Source organism: Theobroma umbraticum, unplaced genomic scaffold, assembly GCF_002168275.2.
Source record: "Theobroma umbraticum cultivar Fairchild unplaced genomic scaffold, ASM216827v3 scaffold_56.0, whole genome shotgun sequence".
Classification (NCBI taxonomy): Eukaryota; Viridiplantae; Streptophyta; class Magnoliopsida; order Malvales; family Malvaceae; genus Theobroma; species Theobroma umbraticum.
The window spans coordinates 13,551,574-13,569,614 of NW_018397256.1; the positions used below are offsets into that span (position 1 = coordinate 13,551,574).

Below are 18,041 nucleotides of genomic sequence, written 5' to 3' on the forward strand. Positions count from 1 at the left end.
CATTACTCATGCTTTTCCTTAAATTATCAATCTCATTATCATTATGTCAGGATCTTGATTGGTCATTACACATTGAAAAGATAGCTAATTTCGAATTTAATTCAACAATAAATGATTTGTTGATTGATATGGAAAATGATGGGCTAAACGAGCAAGAAAACCAAACCATTAATGTGCAGTCTTTATTACTAGAATTAGAGTTTGTCTTCTCTTTCTTAAGCAGAAGAAATCATTCTGCTTTCATTCGGTGAAGGTAAACGTTAATTACATAAGACAAGATGTTGCAGCCGTATTTGGTGACCATTTACGTTCCACTCCTGTAATTTTCCCTTCTCTCCTGTAAGTCTAAGAATATAGCTATATTTCCACGTTTTGAACGTAATTTATTTTTTCATTCTTACCCTTTTTTAGAATTATTTTATATATGTCCCCATTTAAAAAATATGAGATAAGATTCGAATTCATCTTTAATTTTTGTATGAATACAATTTTATCACTATATTTTATAATTTAATTAAAAAAATAATAAAAAATTAACTGTTAAAAAAATATTCCTTTGGAAAATAATAGAATGTTGTAAATTTTGACTATTTTTGAACCAAATTAAAAGGTATAAATAAGAAAATTGAACTCATTCAAAGATAAATGAAAAATTTGACCCATCACCTTAAACAAAATATTAAAGTTGGACCTTATTTCAAAAAAAAGGTTGAAAAACCTTTTGAATTAACGTGTTCATGGTTTCTTTATATATGACTTTAATTAAATACAATTCATGAAGTTTTACTTAAAAAATATATAAATAAGTTTATACACACGTCTTTTTCATACATAAAGTAAGTCCATGCTTTTTAGAAGACAAAAAGAAGTAATTACTTATCTTTTAATATTCAATGAATCACGTGTTTAGGGATAATTAGAAAGATTACAAGTCATGCTTACGAGTTTCCTTTCATTGATTTTTTTTTTGTTTTTTATGTTTAACTTTTTTATAAAAAATAACAAAAAGCAAAGGGTCAATGATTCCAAGACTAACTAATTTTGTATCCCCATGCACTGTATTTGCTTCCGACTTCGTCTAGACGTCTTATTCATACTACTTTTCAACTCTGTCATCCTATTCCTATAAGTACTGATATTTGTATGTGGGAAAACCGTGTTCAAGAGCAGAAGATCAGCTCCAAAGATGATGAGAAGCTCTACCAAACCCATTTTTCATCTGTTCTGTCCCTTCATTTTCTTGCTAGAAGGGGTCCTGACTCAAAACACAACCACCCAAGTTAACGTAGGTGTGGTTCTTGACTTGGATTCCTCGGTTGGGAAGATTGGTTTGAGTTGCATCAACATGGCCCTCTCAGACTTTTATGACACTCATTCTCACTACAAAACCAGGATGGTCTTGAACATCAGGGACTCCAAGGAAGACGTCGTCGCCGCCGCTGATGCCGGTACGTTCTCTCCCTCTTCTTCTTCTTCCAGGTTATCTACTCACCTTCCTATTTGAACTTATTCTGTTATTCTTGATGAAATTAAGTTACTGAGATAGCAAAATATCGATTTAGAGTAGTTTGATTTTAATTTTTTCTTCCTTTTTCTGGCTGCTCCGATCATCTTGTCAAGGCTGTGGGTGCTTGTTACATTTCGCTATGAACATTATCAAATGAAGTTTTATTACACAATGTACCCATTTAATTTCTTTTGATTCATATCTGAAACTATTTGTAATATATAATCAGTCCACATTGTTTCCTCTTACTTTTCTCTCAGAAAAACCTGAAAAAATTAGTCCGATATCTTCTGCTTTTTGAACCAGTATGACGTTTAGATGTATATTTGGATATAGAAGATTTTTGCTTTGCTTATGAAAAGCATGCATGATTTATATATATACAAGCGATCACGATCAGAGACTCTCTCAGGCAGAAGCCTTAGGCTCTCTCCGTCCGCCAGCAATAAACCCAAAACGACTCTAAATTAAATGATTCCGCCATTAATATATTTCTCCTTAAATTACGTTCATGACAGCAGATGGAAAGAGATGGTTGATAATACTGACAGGGAAAAATGTTTGGTTGTAGGAGTACCGCAGACATTAGAAAATTAAACATACCGTAGAGAAGACTATTGTATGCACCAATGACCAATTCCTGACCTGGTATAGACTTACTAGGTCAAATAATCTGAGAGAAGAATTGACCTCCAACTAATTGTAATAAAAGAACAATTGACCATGATGTGATTAGAAAGGATCTTCCTCCATGGTCATTGCTCGTTGCTCATTGCACAACTGTGTGCTAATATTTTTATTTTTAACCGAGTCAGCAGACCAGTGTCATTTATTTTTTAATGTTTATTCTTCCGGTAGCATGTTAAATCTTTCAGGATGAATAATTATGTCAGAATTTTTGTCAATTCCCTTGGTGAACAGCTCTAGACTTGATGAAAAATGTACAAGTGCAAGCAATCATAGGACCGAGAAGTTCAATGCAAGCCAACTTTGTTATCAATCTCGGAAACAAATCTCAAGTTGCCATCGTATCGTTTTCTGCAACAAGTCCTTCTCTCACTTCCCTCCAGAGTCCATACTTTTTTCTAGCTGCACAAAGTAGCTCAAATCAAGTGAAAGCGATAAGTGCAATTGTCCAGGCTTTTGGATGGAGAGAAGCTGTGCCCATCTACGTTGACAACCACTATGGGGAGAGCCTTATACCTTACTTGACGGATGCCTTACAGGAGATCAACACTCGCGTCCCATATCTGAGTGTCATTGCTGCGTCTGGTACGGATGAAAAAATTGCTGAAGAGCTTTACAAGTTAATGGCCATGCAAACAAGAGTGTTCATTTTGCACATGACAATGTCTCTTGGCAGTCGGATTTTGGCCAAAGCAAAAGAGATTGGAATGATGAGTGAAGGGTATGTTTGGATCATGACTGATGCGATGACTAATCTGTGGAGATCAATAGATGCCTCACCCATCGATTCCATGCAGGGGGTTGTAGGTGTGAAGTCTTATATTCCTAAACCAAAAAAGCTAGAAAATTTTACAGCTCGCTGGAGAAGGACGTTCCAGCAAGAGAATCCGGACTCCATTAATTCTGAATTGAGCATTGTGGGACTATGGGCTTATGATGCAACTTTTGCGCTGGCAATGGCAATTGAGAAAGCTGGCACTGCAAACCTCCACTTCAACAAACCAGATATTTCCAGCAGTTCTGCAACGGACCTTGAAACTTTGGGAGTCTCACAAAATGGTCCACGACTTATCCAGAAATTATCAAGATCTAAATTCAGAGGCCTTACCGGAGATTTTTATTTTGCTAATGGGCAATTACAATCATCCGTGTTCCAGATAGTTAACGTAATTGGAAGTGGGGAAAGAAGGGTCGGGTTTTGGACACCCAAAAATGGAATTGTAAGACAATTGGATTTGACAAACACAAGCCCGAATACTTCTAAGCCAAAACTCGGTCCCATTATATGGCCAGGGGATACTACCTTGGTTCCCAAAGGTTGGGAGAACCCAACAAGTGGGAAGAAATTGAGAATTGGGGTTCCAGTGAAAGGTGGTTTTAGTGAATTTCTTGAGGTAGTGTGGGATCCTATCAATCAGAAAGCAATATCAATTAAAGGGTACTGCATTGATGTTTTCGATGCTGTAATGGAAAACATGCCTTATGCTGTTCCTTATGAGTATGTTCCATTTGCAACACCTGATGGAGAAGCTGCTGGGTCTTACAATGACTTAATTGATCAAGTGTACTATGGGGTAAGTCTCCTCCTTCAATCCTTTTGTCTATTACTGCAATTCACCACTATGGTTTCATGCATAGCTTCAATTTATATTTTTCTCTTTTGACAATTGACTGCTATGAGCAGAATTATGACGCTGTGGTAGGAGATACAACTATCGTGGCAAACAGGTCATTGTTTGTGGACTTCACATTGCCATACACAGAATCTGGTGTGTCGATGGTCGTGCCAATCAGAGATAACAAGGAAAAGAATGCATGGGTTTTCTTAAAGCCTTTGACATGGGACCTCTGGGTAACGAGCGGTTGCTTCTTTGTCTTCATCGGATTTGTTGTTTGGATTCTCGAGCACAGAATAAACAATGATTTCCGTGGACCCCCTGCACATCAAATCGGCACCAGCTTCTGGTTCTCCTTCTCAGCCATGGTGTTTGCCCATCGTAATAACCCCTTTTACCTTTTCAATTTATAAATATATTGCATTTCGATACAACATTTTGAACCCCATTTTTTTGTTCTTGAATCCAGGGGAGAGAGTGGTGAGCAATTTGGCTAGATTTGTGGTGATAGTATGGTGCTTCGTCGTTCTCATTCTCACCCAAAGTTACACAGCAAGTTTGACTTCACTTTTAACAGTTAAGCAGCTCATGCCCACTGTAACTGATATCAATGAGCTCTTGAAGAAAAGGGAGAGTGTTGGTTTTTTGGATGGCTCGTTCGTTGAAGGAATCTTGTTGGGGTTGAAATTTGATAAAGTCCAGCTCAAGAAATATAACTCTCCGGAAGAACTTCATGAACTTTTTACCAAAGGAAGTGCTAATGGCGGCATTTCTGCTGCTTTGGATGAAATTCCTGGTATTAAGATATTTCTTTCTAAATACTGTGGCAAATATACTACAGTAGAGCCAGCGATTAAAACCGGTGGCTTTGGATTCGTGAGTTCTCTGTCAATCTCTCCCTCCCTCCCTCCCTCTCTGTTTCTCTAGCTCCCACCATTCTCTATGATATGCTTAATGTTGCATCCTGATTTTTATTTATGTTGCTTTTTGTAGGTCTTCCCTAAAGGTTCCCCTCTCGTAGCAGATGTTTCAAGGGCAATCCTGAATGTTACTCAAGGAGACAAAATGGAACAAATTGAAAACTCATGGTTAAAGAAGGAAACTGTTTGTCCTGACGTCGACCCTTCTGTTTCTTCAGGCAGTCTTGGTCTAGAAAGCTTTTGGGGCCTGTTCCTCATTGCTGGGGCAGCATCCATATCAGCTCTCATCATATTTTCAGCAAGGTTCTTGTATGAACAACGGCATGTCTTGTTTCAGTTCCATTCTGAAACTTCAGCATGGAGAAGAATCCGAATTTTGTCGAGAATCTTTGACCAGAGAGATCCGAGCTCCCATACTTTTAGAAAAAGCGAAGTCAGAGATTATGCGAGCAGCACTTGCAGTGTTCACAGCATAGGTGTTGTTGGAAGCTCACCGAACACTAACTGCCCGCCGAGTCCATCAAGCTGCTCAAACCAGACAGATTCTTCGCACTTTGTTTTCGTTGTAGACCAAGGGAGGGTTACAGGGCATGGTGATCTGACTCCAAGTGGATCAGCATCTCCTGAGATATTCCCATCTCCGGAAAGATCTTCACTTGAGCTTGCTAACAGAAACGACCCATGAGCTGAATTGATTCAGATATATTCCCACTCAATTGAGAACAATAGTTGGAGATGAATATTGTAAATTGGCGAACTAGACTACTTCCGTATTCCAGTTTCCAGGCCAATTTTCAACAGAATTTTACGGATTCTGAATGAAAATTCACTCCGCACCATAGTTGTTCACAATTTGAGGAAGATATCCCTGTTTTCTGCTTTTAAAAAGTTGTAATTGCACCTGAAACCAATCGATGCTAATTAGCTGGCATCTAATATGAAAACTTCTTTTTGTTTTTGTTTTTTTTTGAAGATTAAGAATCATTTCATTTCATGAAGAAAAGGGTATACCGCGTTTACAGAGAAAGAGAAGTCCAGTGTTAACAAGATCATCAGCTCTGACCTCTCCATCAGCATCCTGGATGACCAAAAAGCCATTTACTGCAACCTTTCCATTCTATACAAAAAACCAAAAATTTTTTGTTAAGTGGAGCAGGAACAACATATTCAACAGAAACCACAATATTTTCTCAAAAAAAAAGAAAAGAAATTGCAATATCTTTCATAATAACCCTCGGGGCCTACAAGAGAACTTTCCCAGTAAACTGAAATCTTACTAGAAATTAATTTGACAGAGTATATGAGAAAAAAAAAAAGAAACAGGTTGATTGCTTCACGACCGCTTTGAGAGAACTTCTAAGAAATTGTACTATGTATATTATCTGTTCTTAATTTTAAAATTTTTATAATTAAGAAAGTGATAATATCTAATTTACTTATAATACATAAAATTTATATATTGACAATACATCAAATATTAACTCTTAAAAAAAATCCAAAGTCTAGGAGTCGGAAATATCAAGATAATTTATAATTAACCTACAGAATGGACTCAAATACACATGCATGGTTGTTTCTAAACATGTGCTTACATTTGCTCCAATTTGTAACAGTTAAATATGTTGGTCGATTAGTACATCCTACTAGATAAACAAACAAGAAATTGGAAAAAAAGTTAAAAAATTTGAGTCACCATCGAGAAATTTTAATTCAAGTTTCCCAACTCAAGAAAATGAGCTTGACGACTGAGATTATTAAAGGTAAATGTCATCATAAATTACAACTCAACTGAAGTTATATAGTAATTTGCAAAATACTAGAATAAAAATCGAGTTCCTCGTCAGAGATTGAATTCAATTCCCTGTTCAATTCAAGAAGTCAAGGTGACTCCCTAATATTAGAAGTCAAGCTGTTTAAGCATGAGTTAGAATCGGGAATAACGAAAAAAGAAAAGAAACGGGTAACATGTTGCGTATGATTTGGTGAAGAGGATGAAAGAGAGATAATAGAAAATCGACGTTGAAGTTGCTTAGAGTTCTGGTTGCTCTCTTACTTTATTTTCACTGACTCATTCCTCCTGGCAAATCACATAATATAAGCCATATGATTACAAAGGAAGTGTGGGAAAATAAAATATTATCGAGCAAGAAGGAAGGGAAAAGAAGGATATATGAAGGAGGCATTTGGTTCCCTGGAAAAGTTTGGAGACAAAATGTTTCCTTAATTAATTAAGGATAAATGAGGTCAACGGTAGTACTTCATCTTTATTATGGTAGTCTTTTCTTCTTCTTTTTTGACATTTAATACTCTTATTTTTTTATGTTATAAATTTATTTTTCATAATTTTTAATTTTTTTCATATTTAAAAACATTGAACATTAATATTATAATTTTTTTTACAAATTTTAGTATAATATATATTTATAAAAATCAAATAGTGACAAAAAAAAAGAAAAATAATATTAATTTGTGTTAACAAGGAAGTGGAGAATCTGACTGATGGAGATTTTAGCTAAAAATAGCTAGAGAATCTTTCTATTTTAAACTTCATGGTTAATTTAATGATCATTGTTTAATTTGTCTCAAATTATTAGTTAACAATCCAATGTTATCCTTGCAACTTCCTGGAAAAGAAGTTGTATAATGTAATGCTTTGAGCAAGTCATTGATTAATTAGATCTGGAAAAAGACATTTGCTGCTACACAACTTATGATGTAATGTTTTGAGCAAGTCATTTATTCAAGGTATAAAGCTTGAAATTTCTTCTAATAATGAACACTGCTATAAGATTTACTACTATCAGAGAAAATTATTATGTCAGAATATTTGGTTTGAATACAATTCAACTAATTACAACCAATTCATCAGACTTCTTATTAAAATGTGGGTTTCTTTTTACTTTTATTTTTGCCTAATATTCTCCCAATGTGAATAGGATATGTAATATTTGTAATTTGTTTATTGCTTCTAACAACCAAAGACTTGTGGTGGCGTGCCCCCAATTTTCCTTGCCTGCCTGCTGACAAAGTAAATGATTGGAAATTGAAGGAAGCCATCCCCTAATCCGAGTCACGCAATTTTCCCTCAAACTTAATTAACCGTAATTCTTTTCTTGGAGAGTAACAAGATTTGAGTTGGTCAAGGTAAACGATCGATATTAAAATAAGACAAATCCTAGCTTTGGTCATCAGATCAACATGTCCCCGGTGTTCCACTCCTTTAAGTGAGGAGGAGGAGCTTCGTTTTTTCATTTAATTATTAACTATTCAGCCTTGGGTTGTGCTAACCAGACAGTGATGGTTGGTGTGAAATTTCCGTGCAATGAGACTACGAAAGTCAAAGAAGAAGAAGAAAGGTTAATACCCCGAATGGATTCTTCCCATGCAATTCTTCGATTGCGGCTCTTTGATTCTTACTTTTCATCCATTATAAATATCAGTATCTTCTTGGCAAGGCCAGACCCTTCTCAAGAGCTTCAATTAAGATGCAGAAAGCGACTGCTGTAACCAGCCCTCTTCTCCATTTTTTCTGCCTTGTGATCATTTCGTGTAGGATTTTGCCGATGCATGTGGTTGCTGCACAAAACAGCAGTAGCATCCCAGTTAATGTGGGGGTGGTTCTTGACTTGGATGCAAAGTTTGGGAAGATTGGGTTGAGCTGCATCAACATGGCCCTCTCTGATTTTTACGCCACTCATGCTTCCTACAGAACCAGGCTTGTCTTGAACCCCTGGGACTCCAAGGACGTTATTGGCGCCGCTGCTGCTGGTACGCGTTTCCTCTTTCACCTCTCTCCTTATAACTCTCCTTTTTTTTTTCTTAGAAAAAATAAATTTTGACATATATGAAAATATTTTAGAGATCCCAACGTTCAACCTTAATTTTTATTTTTAAAAATAATATAATTTTTCTTTTTTAAACTTACTTTGAATCATATCTTTTACAAATTATCTATTTAAGTTTAACTTATCATATGATAAATGATATATGATATTTTTTATTTAATTTTTTATGTTTAATCCGAAACTCGAAACAAATAAAAGGAGATTAGGAGTTATATTTGCTCAAGAAAATGCATAGAATGTTTAATTAATTCATTTTTGTTGAGAAGACTTGATCCAGGCATATGCAATTGCCAACAAAAAACGTATTCAATGAAAGATTAAGTTCATTAATATTTATTTAAAAGCCAAAGCACGTGTTTTACTTGAATGTTTATATTACACGCCAACAATAAGAAATTTGACAAACTTCTTTGCCCCTTCTCTTCCTAAAGAAAGAAGATTGTTTTCCTCTTAAAATCTTCTACAGTTTCCACTATTAGAGCTGCTGCTGGCACGTGTTTCCTCTTCCACCTCTCTCCTTAATTACTTTCTTTTAAAAAATAAATTTTAATATATGTGAAAACGTTTTAAAGATTTTATCGTAATTATCAGATCAAGTCAAAATTATTTCTCTCTTTTTGTTTTATTTTTCTCTTTCAACTTATTTTGAATCATCAATCATAAATTTTCTCACATGACAAATAATAATGCTATAGGTATTATTATTTTTTATTTTATTTTATCTACGTCAAAATCTCAAAACCTCTCTTTTAAAATTTTAAATCGTTTAGTTTTTTTTTTTCTAAAATGAGGTATATATCAAGCTTGTTCTATATTTTTTTTGGAGACCAAACTAATAAAACTAGCATAAAGGTTGATAATAACGCATAAAAGATCAGGAGTTAAATTTGCTCAAGCAAAGGCACATTGTGTTTATATGCATTAATTTTCTCTGAGAAAACTTTATCAAGGCATATGCAATTGGTTATGAAAACTGTATATTGATCATTGACGACCCTCTTTGCCCCTTCTCCTCCTAAAGAAAGAAAAAGAACAGTACATTATTGATAATTGACATCCTTTTTTTAATTTGATATAAAGATTGTTTTGATTGTGAAGTAGCCGATAAATTAGAAAATTATGGTTGTAGACTGTAAGAGACCGTACACCTTGAGTAAGCCAATCCATATAATAATTAAAGCCGCCAATTATGTGACAGAAAATTTGCCTTCAATTTGTAATAATAAACATTTTTTATAAGAAAATTTGTATTAATAAACATTTGACTATGAACTGGAGGCTAGCTGTATCGAGAATATTTGACTTGAAATCCATTTAAATATTTCTACTACCATAGAGAAGTATGAGATATATATAGATATAGTTAAATAGATCATACATAATCTAGAATTATTCAGCTACACCAACTATATATATTACTTTTCAAATATATATATATATATTTTTCCTTTTAATTAGACCTGGTGAGAAGACCTGTTCCTTCATTTTTTTACTCTATATTTCTTCCAAATTGTGTGGTAATTGCATGGTAGTCTTTCCTAGCTTTTGCTTGGATGAAAGTTGCAAATTAATTCGGAACTTTCAATTTTATTTTTGTTAGAAAAAAATTAAGATTTTATACATATATACATGATTATTGTTTAATCTAAATTTTATGATCTTATCAGAATTGTGCATAGAATATGAAATTGAGGTTTTTTTTTTTTTTGCTAAGCATGAAATTGAGGTTATTGAATTTATATTATTTGTTAGTATACGGATTAGTATATAGATGATCAAGATTATTAAATTCTGTTTGCTTGACAAACAGCTCTTGACTTGATAAAAAATGTACAAGTGCAAGCAATCATAGGGCCGCAAACTTCAATGCAGGCCAATTTTGTTATCAACCTCGGAAACAAATCTCAGGTTCCCATCATTTCATTTTCGGCAACAAGCCCTTCTCTTACCTCCCTTCGGAGTCCATACTTTTTCCGAGCTACACAAAATGACTCATCTCAAGTGAAAGCCATTAGTGCAATTGTTGAAGCCTTCGGATGGAGAGAAGCTGTGCCAATCTACATAGACAATGAATTTGGAGAGGGTATTATACCTTACTTGACAGACGCCTTGCAAGAGATCAATGCTCGTGTCCCATACCGGAGTGTCATCCCTTCATCAGCTAGCGATGACCAAATTTCGGAAGAGCTTTACAAGCTAATGACAATGCAAACAAGAGTGTTCATTGTGCACATGCCACCATCTCTCGGCACCAGGCTTTTTGCCATAGCGAAAGAGGTTGGAATGATGAGTGAAGGCTATGCTTGGATCGTGACAGATGGAATGACTAATCTTTGGAGTTTAACAGAGCCCCCAACCATCGATTCCATGCAAGGGGTTAGGATATGTAATGTTCTTTCCCTTCTAACAACCAAAGAAGGGGGCCACAGCTGCCTCAATTTCCAAGCCCGCCTGTTTGACAATTAAACAATGATTGGAAATTGAAGAAAAGCCATCCACCAATTGGAAATTGACAAATTAAACTAAACAACTTCGATGCCAACTTTTTTGTGTATGTTTGATTTGGTCAAGGTAAACCATCAATAATGAAATAAGACAAATCCTATCTTTAGGCATCAGATCGACATGTCCCCCGTGTCCCTCCTTTAACTGAGGAGGTTGGAGATACGTTTTCATTTATTTATTTAATTATTCACTCTTCAGTCTTGACTTGGTGCTGCTAACCAGGCAGTCATGCCTCTAAACTATCCATGCTATCCCCAAGGAAGTGGAATTAACAAGAAATATGTACTTGTCCTTTATACCTCACTTGCATAAACTTTTAGTTCCCAGCATTACCGTGCAATGAAACTGCCAAAGTCAAAGAAGATCATCGAAAGGGTTGATTCCCCGCAGGGTTTCTAATCCTCGGGGATTCTTCCCATGCAATTTCTTCAATTGCGGCTCTTTTAGTCCTACTTTCATCCACTATAAATATCAACATCTTCTCGTGAAGACCCACCGTGCTCAAAGCTTACATTAAAGATGCAGAAGGCTACCACAGTAACCAGCCCTCTTCTCAATTTTTTCTCTTGTGATCATTTCGCGCCGGATTTGCTGATGCACGTGGTTGTTGCACAAAACAGCAGTGGCGTCCCAATTAATGCGGGGTTGGTTCTTGACTTGGACACAAAGCTTGCCAAGACTGGGTTGAGCTGCATCAACATGGCCCTCTCTGACTTTTACGCCACTCATGCTTCCTACAGAACCAGGCTTGTCTTAAACCCCAGGGACTCCAAGGACGTTATTGGCGCCGCCGCTGCTGGTACGTGTTTCCTCTTTCACCTCTCTCCTTACCCTCCTCTCCTTTTGAACTTTAACTCGTCTGATAAAAACGATAACAGTCAATCGCGCCGATCTAGAATTGTTTCTCTCTTTTTGTTTTATTCTCCACTTTAACTTATTTTGAATCATTTCTCATAAATTTTCGATTAATGTTTAGCTTCTTAGATGACCAATGATGGCGTGGTATTTTTATTTTGTTTTTCCTGTTTAATCCAATGCTCCAAACAAATAAACTACCATAAAATGTTGATAATAATGCACCGGAGATTAGCAGTTATATGTTCAATTTGTAATGAAAACCATATGTCTCTAAGATCTAACAAATTTGACAATCTCTTTGTTTTCTTTCAAAAGAAGAGGGAAGATCATGACTCGGAAATTGTAGATATATATTTCTCTCATGATCCTCCTTCTGCCTAGTTTAACACGGAACAAAAAATCAAATGATTGATTGTTCAGTGAACGGTTAATTTCAGTAACATTATTTAAAAGCCAAACACATACTTTACTTGAAATGTGTATAAATGCTTATATTAGGCACCACAATCGGAATTTTGACAACCCTCTTTGCCCCTTCTCTTCCTAAAAAGAAGATGACTGTTTTCCTCTCAAAATTTTCTAGTTTCCACTATTAGAGTTTATTTAAATATGAGAGAAAAATTGGTTAAGCAGACAAAGTCAACTAAGATTTGGAAAAAGGGCTTTTTTTTAAACAAAAAATACTTATATTAATGTCTTGGATTATGTAACTGAAAATTTGACTTCAATTTTTATATAAAAAAGGTTATCAACATTTGACTATGAAACTGGAGGCTAGCTGTATCGGGAATATTGACTTGAAACCTATTAAAATATTTCTAATAGTTTATCTTGAAAATGACTTAGAGAAAGGGAAGTAAGTGTATATTGAAAAAAATAGAGTAAGTATGACATAAATGTAGATATAGTTAGCTAGTAGCCAGAGCATACATAATCTAGGATTATTCAGCTCCAGCAAAGTAATATTTGAAGTCAGAATGTTTAGAGGTTCCCCTCTTGTAGCAGATGTTTCCAGGGCAATCCTAAATGTTACTCAGGGAGAAAAAATGAATCAAATTGAACAGGCATGGTTCAAGAAGGAAAGCAGTTGTTCTGACACCAACACTTTGGTTTCTCCCAGTAGTCTTGGTGTCGAGAGTTTTTGGGGCTTGTTCCTCATTGCTGGGGTCACCTCTATATCAGCTCTAATCATATATGCAGCAAGGTTCTTGTACGAGCAAAGGCATGTCTTGTTGCGCTTCGGTCCTGAAACTCCTTTCTGGAGAAGAATTCGGATCTTGTCAAGAATCTTCGACCAGAGAGACGTCAGCTCCCATACTTTTAAAAGAAGTGAACTCGGAGACAAAAGCAAAAATGATAGTGTAAGTGTAGGCGTTGCAGGAGACTCACCAAACACTAACTGCCCACCAAGTCCATCAAGCTACTCAAACCAGACAGAGCCAGGCTTTATGTTCTTGGCAGATCAAGGGAAAGCAACTGAAAATGGTGATCTGACCCCAAGTGCTGCAGCATCTCCAGAGATATTCCCATCCTCCGGAAGACATTCTATTGAGCTTGCTAACACTGCAAATAGCCCAAGAGAACAATTGGTGTAGATATTCCCCTTTACTCCATTGACAACTTCAGTAATCCATGATGTTCATTGGTAGATAAAAGATTATAACATTACATTATGATAATTTTTTATAGTATTTAATCCAATTGAACTGTACATAACTTGATGTTTTCCTAATTGCGATAGAGTATATACTGAAAATTACTATAAATGAAGAGGTTTTCTTCGACTATAACGGGGATAATGATAGGCTTAACTCTCTAATATAAAAAAAGAAGAATATTATCGAGCTTTGTATTTGAGAAAACTTCAAAGAAATAACACCGTATGGATATTATGGATTTCAATAAAATTAATTAAAAACGTTTATATTTATTATTTAATTCACCTTATAAAAGTGTAAAGGTAAAAGTTCAAAAAGTTTTCAAAATAAATATTTTTAAAATTATAAATATATTTTTTAGACTTCTCAACTTTTAAACTTTTTTTTTTTATTAACGAAGTGAAAATGATTAGTTCATTTATAATATATAGAATATATTCACTAATTGTGGACATATTGCACCGGTTAACTACTTCCTGTCTTAATGTAAGGTTACCTTAATGAAATGATCAACCTTAATTTTCAAAAAAAAAAATAGTGGACATTTTGTTCTTTTTCTTCTGATCTTTCCTAACAAACATGTGATACTTAATGAAATTTACCTTTGATTGAGAAAAAAATTAAAATATAGGGATCGGAAATATCAAGATAATCTATAAGTAACTCATAGAATGGTTCCAAATACATATACATGGTTGTTGCTAAATATGCTTACATTTGCATCCATTTTTTATAGTTGAATGTGTTGACTGGTTAGTACATTCAATTAGACAAAGAATCAGAAAATTGGGGAAACATTTTTAAAAAAACTGAGTCAGCATGGAAGAATTTAATTCAAGTTTCTCATTTTCAACACAGGGAAAGTTTGCTTGAACTAAGATTATTAAAGATAAAGGCGTTTATCAATTACAACATGAAGTTATGCACTAATGCCAACCGATACCAGGTCTTTGAATTTCTCTTACTAATTTTCAAAATACTAGAATTCAAATTGAGTTCCTTATCAGCAACTTCAATTTAATTTCCTGTTCAATTCAGGAAGTCAAAGTGTCTATTGGAAGTCAAGCTGTTTAAGCATAGGTTGAACTCAGGGAGGAAAGGAAAAAAGAAGAGGGTAATATGGTTGTCTGTGACGGCGAAGAGGATGGAAGAGAACATATAAAATCCAAGTTGAAGTTGTTTAGAATTCTAGTTGCCCTCTTACTCTATTTTCATTGACTCATTCTTCTTCTTCAGAAATCACATAAAAAATGCCATCTGATTACGAAGGAAGTGCAGAGCTATACGTATGTGGGAGGCATTTGGTTTCCTGGAAACGTTTGGAGACAAGATGTTTCCTTACTTAATTAACAAAAAATGGTCAAAGCTTTTGCAATAGTTACTACTTCATCCTTCTTATGATACTCACTTTCATCCAATTTTTTATCTAACATTTTATTAATTTGTGTTAACGAAGTAGCAGAGAGTTTGGTTGACGAGGATTTTAGTAAAAAGTAAGTAGAGAATCTTTTTATTTTTAACTGAGGTATATACTCTAATTCATGATTCATTTAATGACCCTAGTTTTGGCTTTCATTCTCCATTAACAGTGCGAGTTTTCCCTACAGCTTCCTGGAAAAGAAGCTGCATGATGTAATGCTTTAAGTAACTCAATTGATTAGATCCTAGAAAAAGACATTTGCGGCTACACAACTTGTCAAAATCAAAACTACTCCATGTTTTATTCAAGTTAAAGCTTGGAATTTCTTCTAATTATGAGTAGTGGAATCCTACAATACAAGATTTAATACTGACAATCTTCCTAATATCCTCCCAATGGCCTATAGGATATGTAATGTTCTTTCCCTTCTAACAACCAAAGAAGGGGGCCACAGCTGCCTCAATTTCCAAGCCCGCCTGTTTGACAAATTAAACAAATGATTGGAAATTGAAGAAAAGCCATCCACCAATTGGAAATTGACAAATTAAACTAAACAACTTCGATGCCAACTTTTTTGTGTATGTTTTGATTTGGTCAAGGTAAACCATCAATAATGAAATAAGACAAATCCTATCTTTAGGCATCAGATCGACATGTCCCCCGTGTCCCCCTCCTTTAACTGAGGAGGTTGGAGATACGTTTTCATTTTATTTATTTAATTATTCACTCTTCAGTCTTGACTTGGTGCTGCTAACCAGGCAGTCATGCCTCTAAACTATCCATGCTATCCCCCAAGGAAAGTGAATTAACAAGAAATATGTACTTGTCCTTTATACCTCACTTGCATAAACTTTTAGTTCCAGCATTACCGTGCAATGAAACTGCCAAAGTCAAAGAAGATCATCGAAAGGGTTGATTCCCCGCAGGGTTTCTAATCCTCGGGGATTCTTCCCATGCAATTTCTTCAATTGCGGCTCTTTTAGTCCTACTTTCATCCACTATAAATATCAACATCTTCTCGTGAAGACCCGACCGTGCTCAAAAGCTTACATTAAAGATGCAGAAAGCTACCACAGTAACCAGCCCTCTTCTCAATTTTTTCTTCCTTGTGATCATTTCGCGCCGGATTTTGCTGATGCACGTGGTTGTTGCACAAAACAGCAGTGGCGTCCCAATTAATGCGGGGTTGGTTCTTGACTTGGACACAAAGCTTGCCAAGACTGGGTTGAGCTGCATCAACATGGCCCTCTCTGACTTTTACGCCACTCATGATTCTACAGAACCAGGCTTGTCTTAAACCCAGGGCTCCAAGGACGTTATTGGCGCCGCCGCTGCTGGTACGTGTTTCCTCTTTCACCTCTCTCCTTACCCTCCTCTCCTTTTGAACTTTAACTCGTCTGATAAAAACGATAACAGTCAATCGGCCGATCTAGAATTGTTCTCTTTTTTGTTTTATTCTCCACTTTAACTTATTTTGAATCATTTCTCATAAATTTTCGATTAATTTTAGCTTCTTAGATGACCAATGATGGCGTGGTATTTTTATTTTGTTTTCCTGTTTAATCCAATGCTCCAAACAAATAAACTACCATAAAATGTTGATAATTAATGCACCGGAGATTAGCAGTTATATGTTCAATTTGTAATGAAAACCATATGTCCTAAGATCTAACAAATTTGACAATCTCTTTGTTTCTTCAAAAAGAGAGGGAAGATCATGACTCGGAAAATTGTAGATATATATTTCTCTTCAGATCTCCTTCTGCCTAGTTTAACACGGAACAAAAATATCAAATGATTGATTGTTCAGTGAACGGTTAATTTCAGTAACATTATTTAAAAGCCAAAACACATACTTTCTTGAAATGTGTATAAATGCTTATATTAGACACCACAATCGAATTTTGACAACCCTCTTTGCCCCTTCTCTTCCTAATAAAGAAGATGACTGTTTTCCTCTCAAAATTTTCTAGTTTCCACTATTAGAGTTATTTAAATATGAGAGAAAAATTGGTTAAGCAGACAAAGTCAACTAAGATTTGGAAAAGGGCTTTTTTTTAAACAAAAAACTTATATTAATGTCTTGGATTATGTAACTGAAAATTTGACTTCAATTTTTATATAAAAAAGGTTATCAACATTTGACTATGAACTGGAGGCTAGCTGTATCGGGAATATTTGACTTGAAACCTATTAAAATATTTCTAATAGTTTATCTTGAAAATGACTTAGAGAAAGGGAAGTAAGTGTATATTGAAAAAAATAGAGTAAGTATGACATAAATGTAGATATAGTTAGCTAGTAGCCAGAGCATACATAATCTAGGATTATTCAGCTCCAGCAAGTATATTGAAGTCAGAATTTTGTTTGCTTGACACACAGCTCTTGACTTGATAAAAAATGTACAAGTGCAAGCAATCATAGGGCCTCAAAATTCAATGCAGGCCAATTTTATTATCAATCTCGGAAACAAATCTCAGGTTCCCATCATTTCATTTTCGGCAACAAGCCCTTCTCTTACCTCCCTTCGGAGTCCATACTTTTTCCGAGCTACACAAAATGACTCATCTCAAGTGAAAGCCATTAGTGCAATCGTTGAAGCCTTGGGATGGAGAGAAGCTGTGCCAATCTACATAGACGATGAATTTGGAGAGGGTATTATACCTTACTTGACAGACGCCTTGCAAGGGATCAATGTTCGGGTCCCATACCGGAGTGTCATCCCTTCATCGGCTAGCGATGACCAAATTTCGGAAGAGCTTTACAAGCTAATGACAATGCAAACAAGAGTGTTCATTGTGCACATGCCACCATCTCTCGGCACCAGGCTTTTTGCCATAGCGAAAGAGGTTGGAATGATGAGTGATGGCTATGCTTGGATCGTGACAGATGGAATGACTAATCTTTGGAGTTTAACAGAGCCCCCAACCATCGATTCCATGCAAGGGGTTCTAGGCGTAAGGACTTGCGTTCCCAGAACAAATGAGCTAGAAAATTTTAGACTTCGATGGAAGAGGAAATTCCA

The 18,041-nt window shown here is 35.4% G+C and overlaps 2 protein-coding genes across 2 annotated transcripts in view; both read left to right on the forward strand.

Moving 5' to 3' along the window:
- Positions 1-1,179: 1,179 nt before the first annotated feature.
- On the forward strand, positions 1,180-5,625 carry LOC110410939 (glutamate receptor 2.7-like). Its single transcript, XM_021420890.1, has 5 exons — positions 1,180-1,448; positions 2,429-3,768; positions 3,879-4,191; positions 4,280-4,686; positions 4,804-5,625. The coding sequence occupies exons 1-5, from the start codon at positions 1,187-1,189 to the stop codon at positions 5,413-5,415; spliced, it is 2,934 nt and encodes a 977-aa protein (XP_021276565.1). The 5' UTR covers positions 1,180-1,186; the 3' UTR covers positions 5,416-5,625.
- A 2,668-nt stretch (positions 5,626-8,293) lies between these two features.
- Positions 8,294-18,041, forward strand: part of LOC110410774 (glutamate receptor 2.7-like) — a 12,041-nt gene continuing 2,293 nt past the window's right edge. Inside the window, 3 exon segments of the mRNA XM_021420635.2 lie at positions 8,294-8,476; positions 11,855-11,879; positions 17,399-18,041. The exon segment at positions 17,399-18,041 is cut by the window's right edge and continues 697 nt beyond it. Of these exon segments, the coding sequence (XP_021276310.2) occupies positions 8,294-8,476; positions 11,855-11,879; positions 17,399-18,041 (851 nt within the window).